The sequence below is a fragment of the Ammospiza caudacuta genome, chromosome 11 (genome assembly GCF_027887145.1).
Source record: "Ammospiza caudacuta isolate bAmmCau1 chromosome 11, bAmmCau1.pri, whole genome shotgun sequence".
In the NCBI taxonomy this organism is placed as follows: Eukaryota; Metazoa; Chordata; class Aves; order Passeriformes; family Passerellidae; genus Ammospiza; species Ammospiza caudacuta.
The window spans coordinates 12,948,320-12,966,708 of NC_080603.1; the positions used below are offsets into that span (position 1 = coordinate 12,948,320).

General features: G+C 38.4%; 1 protein-coding gene across 10 annotated transcripts in view; it reads right to left on the reverse strand.

The window, feature by feature from the left end:
- Positions 1 to 18,389, reverse strand: part of TRIP12 (thyroid hormone receptor interactor 12) — a 77,037-nt gene that overhangs the window by 42,287 nt on the left and 16,361 nt on the right. For 5 of the 10 annotated variants that reach the window (XM_058812244.1, XM_058812243.1, XM_058812241.1 and 2 more), the window contains exons 2-3: positions 9,588 to 9,734; positions 913 to 1,038 (exon numbers count right to left, since the gene is read on the reverse strand). In XM_058812244.1, the coding sequence (XP_058668227.1) occupies positions 913 to 1,038; positions 9,588 to 9,685 (224 nt within the window). In that variant the 5' untranslated portion in view covers positions 9,686 to 9,734. The remainder of the gene's footprint in view (positions 1 to 912; positions 1,039 to 9,587; positions 9,735 to 18,389) is intronic. The other 5 variants (XM_058812251.1, XM_058812246.1, XM_058812250.1 and 2 more) reach the window with 1 other exon arrangement.

Here is an 18,389-nt window from a genome sequence, read left to right on the forward strand (position 1 = left end):
AAGAATTCTGCATGATAAATGTCATCATTGTTTAATAATAAAGGATATTGCATGTAAGAAACACTGTTCTGCTCACACTGAAGCAAACAAACAAAAACCCCCACATGCTTGGATGCAAACAGTCGTACTGCACATATCTGCTAGCATAAAACCTGAGTATATTGCAAAATAAAAGCACCATACACCACTTTTTTTAAAAAAAAAGTAAATTTAACTTGAATAGATTTTACTTTTATACATATATGTCAAACTGATTAAAACCAAACAAAAAAAACAAATCAAGCCATGAAGCTATTAACTGAATGTCTGAGAATATAAGTTCCACAAGAGAGTAAGGAGTGTTCAGTAATGCATAACTAGTCATAACTGGATTCTAGTTCAAGAAAGGCTCTTAAAGGATAGTTTCTCATCAATCTTTAAATTGATGTAGTGAATCACATACAAAATTGGCAAAATTCTCTTCTACGTAACAGAAAACTGTTGTAGAGTGTATATAGCAGAAGCATAGGAAGAGCAGACAAGCAATACCAAGATTACCCTGAACATAGGACTACAGGCCTTTATATTATTGCACATTTCAATTCATATTGGGCATTGCTCTAAACTCCTTGGGCAATCTTTCCCCAACACGAAGCACAAGAAGGGGAGAAACACCTTGCAAGTATTCCAGGACTAGTTATGCAGAAATCGTTTCCTCCCCATCACTGATGGAATGCTCTTAGTTGGTGAATTAGAAAAAGAAAAAGCAAACAGAACTGGAAGCACTGAAATATATCCAGTGAATGCAATACCTAGATTAGTTAAATATCCATTAGTCATATGTTTTATTAGAACTCTGTGTAACTCAATAATTATACAAGTTTTTCAAGTGCAGATAACACTGGTTAACATATGAATATGAAGCACAATTACCTTTTAGAAAAGTATCCCTTGGACTGTTCAGAAGTAGTATTAGACTGCACTTTGGGTGTCTTTGAAATAGATTTTCTACTCTCAGGAGGGCTATGTGCCTTATGCTTTGCCTGCCCTAATTGTGACCTGTCAGCAGAAAGTCAAAACAGAAAGCTATCAGGATTCCAAGATACAGATACAGACCTGTAGGTGGAATATTGTTTATTTTTGTAGTATTTATACATATTAATTCACAGCTACCAATTTTTCCATATCAGCTCCTAATATTAAAGCAACATTTCAAAAGAACCACCCGATGCAGTTACAAATCACTACCAGTGTAACTGTTTTGCAAAGCACACAATTTAGTCATTTTAAATGAATAAAACATCTTAGCTCTGAGTTTTGCAGATAAGTTCAGATCTTTTTAGTGTGCAAGATTACTGAATTATTCACTTAATGATTAACCTAGCAGAGTAAAGCACAAGACTAGAGCATCTGTCAAAGATCTCCTCTCAAAAATAGATATATTCTCATCTAACTCCAGATTCCAGGCATTAAGTCCTTATACAGTTATGATTATTTACATCTTTACTCTTCAGTTAAAAAAAAAAAAAAAAACCCAAAAAAAACCCCCCCAAAAACACAAAAAAAAAACCAAAAAAAAAAAACCCAAAAAAACCCCCAAATGCTCACAATGGGAATGCAGCCAGTTCCACTCGGTAGGAAAGCTCAACCATACCAGTTATTTTCTGGCTGCAGCATCTACCAGTTCAAAAAATTGAGAACTGTGTGGTAACAGCTGAAGTAAGAAGAATGAAGAAATGCACACCACCAATGAAGGCAGTCAAATGAGACAGGAAACTTGTGATGTCAGAGACTGGAATGAGTTTCACATAGATAAGCTGTAAGAGTTCTAAGCAGCTTTCAGCTGCATGAAAAAAATGGTTTATTGTATGAGCTCCGACTGAAGGACAAAGTTAATACTGTACACTATGGATAAAATTTAAGACTTAAAGTTACATCTTTATATATTCCACATTTACTTTGAAACCCACTCAGAATTACCATCTGCAAGACTCAAAAGAGAATGCTCATCAGCATTTAAAACAGGACAGCATAAATAATTTCTAAGGCAAGAGACATCTCACTTGCACTTCCATGGATAAAATGTAGTTTTTGACTCAGCTGGCACCAGGAAAACCCTACTGAACATATCCTACCTACAAAGAAGGCCCAAGAACCACTAAGTTCTGAAAAATCTCAAACTAGTCCAGTATTAATGCTGAAAGAAGGAAAGTTTCAAAGTTAAAGAACTGCTGATTACATGGTCACATGCTATTAACCCAGGCCTAGACAGCTTTTGAATTGAGCTCTGTAAACACCCATGGAGGATGGGGAAGAATGTACACTTCCAATTTAAGTGTCCTGCTCCAGCCCATGACCCCAAACATCAAAAAGTTTAGCCCAAGAGACTAAGCGGAACTGGCAAGAGTTGCACAAGCTTTAAAATTAATTTCTTCCAATGAAATGGCAGAAGTCTGGTAGTACAGGCAGAGCTAAGTATACCACTGACCACTAGAAAGCTTCCCCATCCTCTTCAGGACTTCAACACAAACTTGAATCTCAGTAGAAAACAAAGTATCAAGTTTAACCATCCACATGAAAACCAAATGCTAATTCACTTAGAGTCAAAACAGTCAAACTTCAGCAGTATGACTGTTTTTCCTGATAACTTTCCTCCTTCTGCTTTCTTCTGAATTATTCTCATTTAGGCAGTTACTCAGATGAATGCACATAGACAGTACATATTCAACATTTTCTGTGCCCCATCTAAGAGTGTGACAGTTTGAAAGATTAAATTAACAACATCTTCTCCAGACTCCAGTAATTAATTTTTTTTATCACACTATAAGAAATATTGTTTACTATCAAAAGCAAGTGAAACAAAACTCTTGAGGTCACAGTAGCAAACTCCATCAAGGTAAACTTGGGAATGTTTCACCTAATCTTGAGTACTTGGATTTTCCTTTTCGCAACAAAAGACTAAGGCATGAAATTTAATTTTCCCCATGAAATGTTTTTATTATGGGAGTAACAGACATTATTACATAATTTGCACTTGGCATGAATCTCAAGTTTTATGTAAGCTAAACTGATCAGGGTTCATTTATTATGAAGTATATTTTAAAAGATTACTTTCCTGTAAAGATTTTTGCTTTGCTTTAGATATTCACAAAACACAATAACTGAAGAACTTTTCAACTAAAATACTGCTAAAACAATAGATGCAAAACAGGTACTGAAGAGTTTCCACTTGTTTCTGGCTCCTCCCCTTTCACATTTAAACCCTTCTGATTCTTACAAGTTTTACATATACACTTTCATACCAACATCCAATTTGTGTGGACTATTAAGCTACAGCCACATCCTAGGGATCATGAACACATGCAGAGTATTAGCATTTGCTTTGCTTTCTTTATCAAGCTATCAGTACAAACAGCCTTCTGAGCAGAAAGGTTACATCACAAATGGGGAGTCACAACCGAGATTTTTTTTTTTAAACTGTGCTCTCACGTCCCACTGTGAGTTTAATCATTCACCCTGCATAAATTACAAAAAGAAGGCCACAATACAACAGCAACTGTGCATGCAGTAGCATGTCAGTCACCAGGAACATGACATGAACTCTCCTCTCAGGTTTATACAAGAACACTGAGAATTTGATTACAGGATTAAGGTAAAACCTTTAACCATACATCAACAAGTATCATTGTCCCAATTTATATTTAAGTTGTGACAGCTTAGTTAAGGTCTCCTTAAAAAAGTTAACTCACATACAAAGGTAGTTAGAATAGTCTGTAAAGTTCAGAATAAGCAATGCTTGCAGAGCAATCAAGTGCTATAAAAGATATATGCACAACTGAAAGGCAGATTCTAAGGTTGTAAGCTACATGTATTTTGGTCTATAAACCAAGGCTTTCCACTTGTAACTTACAATTACAAGTTCTGCAGTCTTTTCCATTAATGTACCATTCATCAAGAACTGTCATTCCAGCAAGAAGTGTTTTGAGAGACTAAGTTCCTCATAATTGACAAAATATCATGGGCTAAGTATTTATGAGCTTGCATTCTCCCATTTCCACTCTCAGGGGCGCCTCCAGAAAGACTGCGCTCCTGCAGCACCCTCAAGCTGTGTTTTGTAGGGGTTTTTTGTTTTCCTTCCCTCCTCAAACTTAAAGACAGTTTCATAAACAACTCCAAGGCTTCATTCAACTGGGCAAAGCTGTCTGCTGATGCAGATTTTAGTTCACAGGCAGACACTCAAGTTTAGAGTAGCACAAATATACAAAAGTTGACAAGATAACCACCATTTAGCTTGCTGTGTTACATAAACAATATGGTGGAAAATGCCAGCTCTGAGCAAAACCATAATAAGGAACCAACTAGAACCTGTTCTCAGAGTTACTCTGTGCATATTAAAAAAAAAACCTTTTGAAGTTAGTTAATAAACAAAGTGTTTAATCTAAGTCATGTCCCTCAGCAGCTGAAAGAGAGCTATTAAATGCTTCCAAACAAAGTCTGCAAAACCTAGTTTTTTATTTCTGTCAAAAATGGGATTAAGAAAAAGGCAATAGCACAGATGAAAAAAAGCTGTGGAAAACCACCTACTTTCTCTCCTCAGAAATACTCTAAATGTCTTCCCCACCAACTCAAACATCCTATTTAGTTTTTTACAGGTCTCACATAAGTTCTTACCAGTTAACACATCACCAAGACTGATCCAAAACCAAATCTTCTGTTTAGAACAAAAGCAATCTAACTGACAAAAGCACTCTTTCTGCTTATATCAAAGTCCTACACAGAGCCAACAAGGATCTCATTTATCATTTAGCCTTCAATTCCAAATACACAAGTATTTATTTTATTCCAAAACATTAAACTTTACTTATAAAGTATCCTACTTCCATATAGAATAACAGTATAGCAGTTATTTATGTCAAAGTGATATGCTACTTAAATACTACTACTCCTAAAGATTACTTAAGACTAATCATATGCAAAAAGATAACCACCACTGTCATTTAATGTCACAAACAAAAGAAAATTTTTGCAGCACTGGTAGAGAAGGTTCTAGTGCATGGGACCACATCCATATACTCTATACAGTGAAACATTGCTCACAACTGAAAGGAACAATCAACTGCTCCATGTCCAGAAAAGATCTTATTGTTTCCCTTACAATACCACTTCCAAATTGCTCTCATTCAAAGTGAATCCTATGGCATCACTGGGAACTAAGCCAGGAGGGCACAATTCTTCAACACACATGGTAACAATGTCGATATACAGTTATGAAAATGCAATAAGTACCTTCCACCACCTCCTCCTATCCCTATGAAAAGAAAGCTTCATTAACACATCTGCTTCAGTTACTGCTGCAAAGGGAAACTGTAGCAGCAGCTCTCTGACCACAGAGAGCAGGGACAGGCCTTCCCAAACTTTTTCCCTGGGGAAGGCTGTGAGAAACTGTAAGAAAGCTGAAAGAAAGAATTAAAACAATTCACCTGTTACTAGACAAATGTAGAATGTGTTATAGAGATTTGTTTACCAAAAGGTAGTAACGTGTTAGTTCATCAATGAAGTCAAAACTGGTGCAATCGTAGCAGTAATTCTACATTTGGAGGTAAACACTAAATACTTTTCAAAATGGTATTAAAACCAGTGAGAACTATAATACCCACAAGAGCTAAAATTCATCCAAAGCACAGTTATTGCAACATAACTACTGACAACAGAAAGTGAAGAATCACATTAGTCCAACTTCACTAAGGCCAATTTGTTTACATGCATACATGGGGAGGGAATGACACCACCACCAGCCCATATACCCCTTTTCAAACACAGACTCCTGTCTTCTTTTAGAGAAAAGCACACATCACTGTTACAGCACAAATTGCAAATAAACAGCATCTGTCTTTCTACACTTCCTTGAGCCAAGTATCATTGCTTGTACCTTTAAACAATGCACCTCAAAATCAAACTCTAAAAGCTCCTATCAAGTTACTATACTGAGTATGAATTGCTGGTAAAACTCCAGCAGAAAACCATTACAGGCGTCCCCTGCTCATGGTGACTCAGGTACTGACGTTATGGGGACATCAAACAAGCCCAGTCTAGAGGAAAATGGGTTTGCATTGTTACTTCCAGGTTAAACCAGTCTGTCAATACTCAATGTAACAGGAGGGAGATTCTGCTTTTAAAAGAGGCAGGAGAGAAGTTTGGAAGGCCTTCATACAAGTGAACAGTAGCAGCTAAGCAGGTTAGATTGGCAGAGTTTTAACAAAAGACCTTTAAGCTGTAGACGTGTCAAAGATTATAGAAAGACATACATTAGCACTTCAGCTTGGCAGCACTACCATTCTTCTGACTCTCTCTTTTTTAACACCTTTATCAACTAAAATATCTTGCATTCACTCCCGCCAGAGCATAAAAGAGATAAAGGCAATGCTAATGCTATTACAAGGCCATCTGGCCATACCACACACTTACCTTGGATTATTGGCTTTCAAACCCAAGTCTGAAATTATGAGTGACAAACTGCATAAACTCTCCAAGCTTTCGTCACTTAATTTGTATTTTGAAAATGCACACACCTCAGCCACAAAAAAGCTTTGGAAAAAAAAAGCTGTTGCATTTCCAGCACTGAGAAAGCTATTTATACAAAGCAGAAATGCAATCAAGTACACAAGTTCAGACAGTATTGAAACCTGTCCTTGCTGGAAGGGTTATGATTGCATATCTATGACCAAAGTGAAGTAACCTCCAACACTGCAGAATGTGTGGCCCTTAAGTCTGCTTACAAACTTTGTGGCTAATTTTAGGCATGAAGCAACAATCCTCTACAGAGTCCCACTGCTGTCTAATTCCGTCTTTTTTACTGGGAAAGGGGGGAGTTGGGAGTCTTCAATCTCTGCATTGGCCTGCTGTTTCTTAGGGGAGGGCAAGAAATATGTGGATTTAATAAAGTGGCTGAATAAAATCTCACACTGTCTGTATAACAACATCAACCAGAGGTATGGATCAACAAAAGAAAATATATATATAAAGCAAGACAGTTGCCATTAAGGATCAGTGCCCACCATCTCTGCATTTCAATCATTTCTACTTCAAAGCATACCATATTACAACCACAAGTGACCAGCATACACAAACTACTCTCATAGAACACAACTTTCAACTCAGTTTCATCCAAAAGGATTCCTGTTCAAGTGCTCCAAGACCATTCCACATTAGCCAAAACACAGCAGGTGAGGATGACTGCTTGGCTTCAAAAGAACATCCCCAGATCCAACTGAAATACTAACATAGATACATCCCAAGTTGAGTTATTTGCTCAATGTGAGCCTATTACTGAAACTAGTAACTAGTCTTTCCACAGTTTCTTTATTCTATTTAAGTGATTTTACAACTCAAACTGAAAAGTTTCATTTTACTGATGACAAATGCAAGAAAGTCTGCAAATAAATTGTCTCAGGTTTCCCAAAGAACTCCATAATGTAAGAAAAAATGGGGGTTTTTCACTGTGTTTGGGGTTTTGTTGGGTTTTTTAATACAGCAGCGAAAGCAGTGTTTATCACTAGAGTACAGCGAGGCATAACAAGACACATCAAGCTGTGAACTCTAAATCTTCCTGCATACTGCTCAGCAGCAGAACTGAAACATACTATACCACTGCATGCTACATACATGGAAGGGTGAGTTCTGTGAGGTTTGTGTTCAAAGACAGGCATCAACTAAAAACTGTTACCTGAGAGCCTGCCTCTGTCAAAGTCATCCACAAATTTGGTAAGGACCTGAGAGATCTATTTACATCGGTCCTTGGACAAGAGCCATTTCTGCCCAGCACCTTATTCAAAAGGAGATGCTGGTAACAGCAAAAGAAGGCATTCATTTTAAATTTTATATTAATCAGCATGCTTTAACCAGGCCTTTTTATAGGCTTTGCCAGCTCAAAATGTTTGCTCAGAAATGCAAAGGCAGGGGAGGTCCTGTTCTAAAGAGACCCAGATTCTAAGAGGACTGTAAGCTTCTTCCATCCTGCTTACTTCAGCAAGGAGCTCATTCTGATAAAGGTCTAACACACTTTAAAAGTGCAATACACTCTTGTTCATGGAAGTCTGGCACAGATCCAGTGAGGGGTGGAAGAGGTCCAGTCATTTCAGACAAGTCAATCTTCAATCAATGTATGACAGCATAACAGATCACAATGCACCAAAACAACGGATGAGTGACTTCCTTAAAAGAAAACAGTGCTACCCTTAAAATGCTTCCGTTTTTCTGACTCACTCACTGTGGAGCTCCTCCCTGGTATTCTACTGTAAAAACTGAACTACCAGTAGATATCTGAAGAAGAATCCCCCACCTCATCTCCAAATAACTTGCCTCCAATCCTTTATTCTAGCGAGAGCTTCATTCACTCCAGGTGAAGTTCCATGTAAAAGGAAAGAGCTGGTAGGGCAATACCTAATTTAAACATCCACTGAGATGCAGAGACAACACAAAATGGGCAGAAGGGAACAAAGGGCTCACTATGCCTCTGTTAAAAAACCTATTCTCCAAAACCAATTCTATCTTACAAAATAATCAGCTACATAAGGCAGGAACTTCCCCTTCCTTATGCCACATTATTTGAGGGGAGAAGCCTTGTGTTTATCATCCGTTATTCTACTTGTACAGTAAACTAGTTTAGAGAAAGTGAAGCTGCATTCTTCAGATTCAATTCTCCCCAAAGGTCCTTAAAGGTTGGCCTTCTTCACCCATTCAACAGTTGTTCAACTTGTTCTCAGTTAGACTTGATACTAGTAAGAAAATTTACCTAACCTTCATTAAACTTTATAGCCTAGTTCCTTCATAGTAAAAAGCTTTTGTGCCACTGATCTTTAATATTTTAATACTCATCCCAAAAAAAATTCAAGTCCAAACTACACATATTCAACAACTGCACCAGTAATGTATCTGAAGGAGTAGAATAGATAGGTTATAGAGTGATGGTAGGCAAATCTTTCTTCATTAGACTGATCTTTTAACAAAATTAATGACACACTTATATCCATACAGGATTCACTCACAGCAGTAACAGTACAGTCATCCGTGGAACAGTTTTAAGGATCTTCTTTGTTCTGCACTGCAGAACCAACCACTAACAGACCAAATACAATCTGGTCCACTTGCTCATTGTATCAGGCATATTAAATTATGCCAAACCTTTTTTTCTTTAATTATTCAACATCTGCACAGGATTTAGATGCAGTGCAAAGGTATTCAGTACCAGTTATTCAGTCTTGCCGAAGAGGAACATTTTCCCAGATTCCCAGTAATGGACTCTCCCTATCATCCCCCTCCTATACTTTTATTATCAGCAAGAAAGACATGGAAAGAATTTCTTACTACATGTGATTTATGAAAAAAGCTTTTTCCCCCCTATAGCTAGCTCTACTACTGCTGTTGTAGCTGAACATGTATGGTAGTGAGTTCATCCATGGGCTTATCCCACACAGTAACAGTACAGACAGCATTTCAGGGGCAAAAAGAGTTTATGGAAGTTTCAGTGCTTGGACTGCAGGGTGGAAAACATTCTGTAAATCACATGCATGTCACTGTTAGACATTTGAACACTCAGACAGCAGCCATACCTTCCTCCTACTGCGTCGTCTTGTGGCTGGGCCCCGGCAGTGTTCCTCTGTGAACGTCGCAGTGACCCCCCTGGATTGTTACTAGGCCGGTTGGACATTGGCACCTCTCTCCTGAAGGGACATACCCTTTCTAGACACTATCATTCACTGAAAGACAAGAGAGAAGAGCCATAAGACACATGGCATGAAGATTCACTGCCACACCTCCAGAGACAAACGTACAATGGTATTGTTTAAGCAAAAACTTTCAAACAATTTTTAGTTAGAAGACACATGGACAAGGTTCTTGTCAAGACATTTAGAACCTTAATACAGAGCAACCAGGTTTTGGTATATATAGCGTACTGAACTAAATGGCCTTTAAAGCTCCCTTCCAACTCAAACTACAAACTCATCTATGATTTTGTGATGACACGCTTCCTTTCTAGCAGGCTTCTCCAATTATAAGGAGACAGGACAAACGCAATTTAGGAGAATCTCTGTTCATCAACATTAAGGAAAAACTCAGTGCTTGATAGAGAGCAACAGTATTCAAGTATTTTAACTCTCACTGTAGGAGACTACAAAGCCCATTTCAGGAATAAGAAGCAGTATTCACAATAACTACAGTGCTTTCCAAACAGCTTCTTTCTCTAGTGCGATTTATGCAACTTTCATTTGCATAAAGCAAGATACATAGTCATTCAGGAAAAAAGATCTAGATATAATCAGGAAGTTCTGCTCATGAGAGCTAAATTAAAGGGAAAAATATTTGAGACAGAAGGATTAATGAGTGCAAACAATTATTTTTAAAAAATTATCTGTGATGGTTTTGTATTACTACTGCTGGTATTGCTTTGTGACTGTTAGAGATCTACAGATATTATTTTGGTAGTTATTTATTAAAGACTACCATAACCCCCAGCCACCATCCTCTGAAACAGACATATTTCAAGAACAAGCCTTAGTTAATTCCTCAGTGAAGAGAGGTGACTTTTGTATCCTGTGCTAAATTGGTATTTCCATGTAGAGCATAGCAACAGGACCACAACCAGCAAATCCAGTTTTACTGTTTCTAATTTTGTGGAATCTGGTAAAAAAAGGTATTCACAGGTGAAAAAAAGAAGCTGTAAGAAAGAAAGTAACCCAAGTAACTCAGTTTATATACTGATTTGGTATCCAGAGCACAGTAGGCATGGAGTCTGTCATGAAAAAGTTTAAAACACTGCAGGCCTCAGATTCAAATTCAAATGTCTCCAATGAAATAATTTTCAAGATCTGGCATTGTCAGTAAAAACAGCGAATAGCTGAACATAATTGTCTATTCTTCTGAAAAGGGCTCATAGAAGTGAACAAAGGTGACAGGAGGGGAAGGGACGGACAAAGAAACAATCCTAAATGATTCAGTTTTACTGTAGGCCATAAGAAACCAGGCATATAAACACATTATCCAAACCATTACCTCACATATGATGCTACAAGGAACACATATATCATCCATATACCTGTGCAGCACAGGAAATTATTGATCAGGATTCTGCTAGCTCAGATTCAAGTCTTGTTACACTGTAATAATACAACCTAATATTGAAAGGTCACAGTCAGCATGCCAGAAATACTTTAAATATTTCCAGGAATTGAATAAGGATACAAATTAGGCAGAAGAATTTCTCCCCATCCTAATCCCCATATCACAGGAGCCAAAAGCATCTTTTGAAAGTTTTTCATGTTCTTTCTACTAAGAAATCCAAAATAGCAGCAAAAAAGCAAACACAGAAAGAATTAATTAACTAACCACTTTTGCCTTCATTTGTTTTGGCTGGGGTTTATTTTTACCTTGTGCTTAGGAATTTGAAAGAATATAAGTAAAGCACAAAATACACAACCCCACAAAATAGTTGTTTGATGAACCTCTTAGATAGAAGTCCTGATGACTAAGTTGAGAAAGCTATAAACACTACTACTCAAAAGGTGACCTTTCCCTCTTCACAACTGTTTCCTCTAATGCAAACTCCTTAATCAAAGGCAATATTCCCACTAAGAGAAAGTTTTAAAGCTTTTCAGTAACATGTAACACCATCAATCTAAAACTTCATATACTTTAGAGCACAAAAAGATTTACAACAAAACAGAAAAAGCTTGCAACTGCTCGAAATCATTCCAGCTTGCTGGTGCAGCCAGACCAGTCAAGTTCCTAAATTGCAGCATTCCCTTCAGAACAGCAGTGCAAGAAACAAAGCCTAGCATTAATCAGGCTGAAAGCTGAGCAAGGGCTCAGCACCTAGGGGGTCCAGCTGGAGTCAGTCACAGGCACTGTCAAATGTTTCTGTGCACTCTCTTTTTATTTCCTTGTATTCAAACACCAAAACAAAAAACCCCACCTCTCTACTATCAGAAATGAGGCACATTTTGTGCATTTTCTAAAAGGAGGGAGTAGTGTCCCCTTCTGCACGAAGGTCAGATGGCACTGAAACTGTAGTCATGTCAAACTTTCAGTCATACCACAAAATGGTTGCCACAGAACTACTGCCTCACCTTATAGGGATTGAAATGTGCATTCCAGCAGGTTCCACTCCACAAGAAGTAGTGCTCACCTAGACCTCTGCTAGGTTAGCCATGCACTTTCCCACCTAGGGCCAGAACATGGGCTTCTCCACACACCACCACAAGAGCCAGCTGAAGAAAACATTGCACAGGCAATCCTAGCCCTCCCTAGCAAAACTTTAACACTGATCTGCCTGGCTGTGCTGGTTTTGTCTCTGATCAACCTGAATTTATGCTAAAGTGGCTGGTGCAGGGCTGTGTTTTGGATTTCTGTTGAACACAGCCCTGATAATAAAGCAGTGCTGATAATACAGACGTAATATCAACAGTGTTGATAATACAGATGTTTTAATTACTGGTGAAAAGTGCTTAGAACCTTTAGACAGGCCTTTTCTGCTTTTTGTACCGTTAGTCATGCTGGTTAGGAGGCTTGAGGTGCTTGGGTGCATGCAGGTTGGGATGAGACCCAGTGAGGAGAGGTGACCCAAACTGACCAAAGAGATATTACAGAACACATGACTCCATGCTCAGTGTATCAATTGGGAAGGAGGAGGAAGGGGAGGACATTTAAAGTGATGGTGTTTGTTTCTCCTAGAGAAAGCTGAACACCTGCCTAGCCATGGGAAACAGTCAATTCCTTGTATGCATGGGTTTTGCTTTTCCCATTAGACTCTTTACCTCAACCCACAAGTTTTACCATTTTTACCCTTCCAATTCCCTTTCCCATCCCACTGGCAGAGGAGTGAGCAAGCAGCTGCCTGGTGCTTGCTTGCTGGCAGGGATTAAACCATGACACAGGGTTTAGCCAGACAGTTTAAGTAGTCTGTGCTTAGAAGTTATGCAGCACAATGTGCTGTCATACACACAGTATTTTCAGCTGTATAGAAGAATGAAATGACAACTGTTTTATCCTATAAGGCATCTGTCAAGTCAAGATGATGTCCAGAGTTATCTTCTATATTGATACCTCTCAACTTAACTGCATTTCTTATTGGGCAGTTATTACCACATGACTCCCAGTTTGCTTTTAAATACAATGCAGCTTCCTGACTCAGCTGTGACATTTAACATCAAAATGCTAACTTAAGTCTCACCACAAGCCACACAACCATGTGCCCAGTTAGTCCAGCAATGAAGAGACATTTTCACAACTGTGCCTTCCACATCCTAAAACAACAAGAGCAGAGCCCAGAGCTCCCTAAATCTCAGCTGTTCTCATTCAGACTTGTCTCTCTATCTCAGAGCTCACTCCAAGCACTTGGCTTTTTTCCCATTGTCAGGCAACATTCAAAGAAAATGTGCAGCTCAGCAGAGCCCAGCCAAATGCACCAGTGCAGTCCTGCCAGATTTTAAGACAATTTCCTCAACTACACCGATTCTTCCTCACACCCACAATAACAAAAAGCTACAACCCTCCATCAGACCTTCATGCTTCCACAACAGACAATACTATTTTGGAATTTTTAAGCTCAGGTCCCCTTCTAGCATAAAGTTATCTGCACACAAGCCTTTTTAATTAATGTTTCATAACTCCATATTCCTAGTTATGATGATGCCAAAGCATGGGCCTGCAGAGGTTCTCATCAGCAGCAGACTCTTTAGAATGAGGATGAATTCCAAAGGCCAGCATTTCATATAAACCCACAACATAACTTTTGAAGCTATGCTATCTAGTGCTTATTTTTATTATGCAGCACAGCATTTTTGAGTTTCATCAAACACAATTTGATTACTATTTAAAGTCATCTTTGTTATTGCACAGGAAAGCAACTAGAATTAATTTCTGTAGACCTTACATACCCATTGCAAACACTAGAGCTAATCTATGGCCAACATATGGCTCAGAGAAGTTGTACAGGAACACAAGACAAAAACCACCTGTTACCTTGCAGTGCAGCCTTTACCTTTCTTCTTGTGGAAAGGCCAACAGGAAACAACTAATATGCTTCCATGTTTTTGAAGCAAACTGGGAAAACAGAACTACACATCAAGCCTTTGCTTAGCATCCAAATCACTCCCTGCAGGATACAAGGAGCTAATGTAGCTACCCTGACATAGGCTACTGAGAGAAAAAGACAATGACTAAACTGAAGAACTCCAACATTCTCTAGGGCCATTACAGGGTAACATGGCAAATCAGTTACAATACCTGTAAAAATGAACTGAACTCTTCCACAAGGGCCTTCTCAATCTACTTGCATCAACTCTATAACTTGTTTAGGGTGTTTGTTCGGTTTGGATTTGTTCTGTTGTTTTAGGTGGTAGTTTTGTTTTGTTCTTGGGTTTGAAGTTCCTTGCAAAAATCTTGGTAGTGCAAGAGTTTTTTCAGACTCTAGCACTCTCCTGAATATTTCAGGATATGTCTAGCACCGCTGCCTATAATCCTCCATTATAATACTTGTTACCTGCTTGGAGTTGAGCTAAGTGCACTGGTCAGCATCCTTCCTCTCTCACAGTTTAGTCCAAGAAACCTGGTCCCTTATTTAATGTTGCTGCAGCAATCTAGCTCCTCAAAATTGTACAGACTTACTTCCCTGAAGTCAGTATTAGCCAAAAGGAGGAGGGGAAGAAGAAAGAGACAGGAGGATGTTTATATACCTTGCAAGATCAGAACATTTTCTTCCAGCATGTTGCACATCTTGCCCACCAGAACCCAGAGTTCACTGTACATATCAGAAAATATTAAGCCTGAGACTTCAGATTTATATTCCTTTACTTCAATGTAGACAACATTAATTTGCATGATCAGCTGTTTCTGTGATAAATCTTGTCACTTAAGATAGAAACAACACTCTATAAATATATAAGCATACAACACATTTAAGAGCTCAGACTTCAATTGTGACTAAACTGAAGAAATTACTGCCTACGGTTTAGTAACTGCTGAATTGTTACAGATTTACATCATTTTCAACTGATCTCAGCTGCACCTCATTTTTGCTCACTGTTCACAAGGCTCTCCTCATTTACCTGCAGACATACACACCTCTTTATTTGCCTTACAAGCAAGCACTTGCAAGTGCTCAATTACTACTTCTACTTCAATAGCTGACTTAAATTAAGATGACTTTTTAGTCCAAGGAGTTGCTTTAAACTCAGTCTTCTGCAGCTGGTTTCGACACAATATTCTCCCTTCCTATACTTTCCAAATTCAAGAGTTATCCACTCATTTTCCAAGTTCCAAAAAAAAAAAATATAAAAGCTTCAGTAAAACATTCTTCCTACATTCATTTACAGTGGAAGAGTTCTTTTTACTTCAGTTTCTCTGGAATCACTGGAGTGATTTCAATATAAAGAAAAAAAGTAAAATAAATCACTCAAGGAACAGAAGTTATTCCCTGTTCCACTGACTTTACAACCAACAGCCATCAGAAAATTAAGGCAAACTTCAGGCCTTGCTACATTAGGAAGTCAGCTTTCCCTTTCCCAGGCTTTCAAGAGATCAGCCCTTGCCTACCCTTCCAGCCAAGAGAGTGGCAGTGCTGAAGGCCACCTCGACAGAACAGCAAAAGGAGTGGCTAAGAGCTGTGAAAACAGAGCCTGAAAGGATGTAACCACTACTCAGGTTTCCAGACTGCATTTATGCACACATGTGTAATGACATAGTCTCTATGAAAGAGGAAGGAAGAAAAGCAAAAAAGTCAACATTTGTAATCTCTTACTGGCAGTATTTGAACTGGCAGTTCAAATACTCATTATCTGCAACCAGAGGATTTACAAGTCCTCACAGGTGGTAAGGACACTGAAAACACTTTTGAAAAGATGCACAGCACTACTTGCTAGAGGAATGTCCAGGCTGTCAGGATTATGTGATCCAAAAGGACATCCATGCTGTGACCCCAATCAAGCAAAGCAGCACATTTACCTACTGACTTCTGGCTACTGTCCTTCTGCAAGGACTGGAAGATATGAGAAGTTTTGATTAAGAAAAGATCTAAAGACAAGTATCACATATTTCAGTGTTGGTAAGAACAGTTCTGTGACAGTGACTAAGTTGCAGAAGCTGAATAGTCTCCCCTGCTTCAAGCAGATCGATTGAATTTGAAGTCTGAGAGTGCAGAGACCTTTCATTGAACCTGATATGGGAAAAGAAAACTAAAGACTTCAGGGACCTGTAAGAAATGTAAAAACTTGTTCCATTAAGATTACAGAGAACTGACAACCACCAAAACAATGGATTGGCCTTTATGCCACAGCCTAAACATCACTAAGTCCTCCTGGGCTGTGGAAAAGTCAAAGTGAATTAGCAAATGGGGCGCTATTCAAAATTACTGAGAAGTACAGGTACCACTGGCAGCCAACAATACAGCTAGCTTGTCAGCTGAAGAACCAAGAGAAACCTATGGATGGAGGAGAGGGCCACAAGTTGCCTAAAAAAACTTGTAAGCACCTGCAGAAGTTAGACAGCAGAACCTTCCCACACATCTGAATAGCTTAAAGGAACAAAAAACCTAAAGCTTGTACAGGATACAAGTGCAAGCTCAGGTATATCCGGTATGGTTGAACAACTGGTGTTCCCAGCTCATGGTATATATACAGGAATCCCGAGCTTCATTTCATTAGTGAAGAAAAAAAATCACTATATTTGTGCACTGAGAAATTACATATGGGTCTAAATCTTAACTGAACTCTTGCAAGGTGGTTGAGAGGGCTACCTAACATTAAGACAGTAAAAGTCCTTACTCCTATAGTCCTTTTTTTCTTCTGGAAAAACAGAAAATGCAGTCCAAGGAGAAAAACTAAGGAATGGAACATATATAATGGTCTCTTGAGAGCATCCCTCTTCAGTTCTGCCACATCACTGCTTTCTATCTCTCATGTTCATCAAGGACTGCAATATTACAATTTGTGTCACTCTTTGGACTGCACTTTGGTTCCAAAACAACACACGCATTATCCAATCCTCATCCAAAGGAGAAACTAGGGAAAACAAAGAATTTCTTTTTTTTTTTTCCTCTTGCTTCTCTGTAGTTTTACATTATGTATTGACAGTGTTGTCAACAGCTACTATTCCTTCTCTGCACAAGTAAAAGGGTTAACTATAAAAACCTCCTGGAACATTTACTCACTACTTCATTCAAAGAATTTGCCCTTCTACAAAAATGAAAATATTAAAGTTTTTCTCCTCCAAATAAACCCAATTTGATACTTCTCCATGTCACCTTCCATAACATGTCAGAACTAGTTCAGTGTAAGTTTTCCTCTACTATACAGTTTGACTTGGATTTATTAACAAAGGAAGAGAATGCTCTGACTCTGGAAGAGAGCCAGGACTCAAAGCTTCAAGAAAATATTTTTATGTTTACAAGACCTGTAGTTTCTCAGTCTAAATTCAGTGTCTTCTATTACCTTGGCTTTTTAACCAGCTAAACATGAAGCTCTGTTACATAATTCCATCAACTCTGCAGCAGTTAATTTTTTTGCTACTGAGATATAAAGATTATCAAAAGCATAAGAACCCAGAAACTCCTGAGTCAATCTATATAAAGATTCTGGATAGCTGAAAGCTAGCCAGAGACAGCACAGAGCTTCAGAAGCAGCCCAGAGGTATTTAAGCCATGTCAGTAACACAAAAGATTTGTTAGACCACACAGAGAACAGGCACACACAAACACAGCAAGTGTTTGCAAAATACTGAATCACATTTCCCATCTTTATGGACAGAACTTCTTCCCTTTTAGCACAGCAAAGGGAAACAAAGAGAAGTGAGGAACAAATATATTCGAAGTTTCATCTTCTGTACACTTGTGTCAGAGAGCAAAATTTTTCTGCCAAATCAGTCCCACAGCAAGAACTTGATTTCACCTCTACAGGACCTTTAAAACCAACATTACATACTGAGGAAGTCTACACTATGAGAGCCTCAGGACGCAATTCTGCTACCAAGTGTTAATAGAAATGTAGCTTCAACTTGTAATAAAAATGAATAGTTCTTTCCCTTTTTGAAACCAAACAAAAGCAGCTCTCTCCAACAGAAAAGAATACATTTTCCAACAGCCAAATTCTGGCCATAACCATGCTGTTTGAATGTAAAGTGAACTGATGTGAATTCTTTGTTTCTTCCAGGCTTTTAACTAAAAACACCATAAACAATAAAAGTACAATCTAACCTGATCTTCATTTTCAGACTCTAGAAACCCTTGTTTAGCTGTGTCACCATCAGAACAGTGGTTTAAGCTTTCACTAACAGCACAACAAAAAACATTAAAAAAATCAAAACAAACACAAAACCACACTGTCTGGCAAGAATGAAGAAGACTCCACTCAGAAGACAGGAAT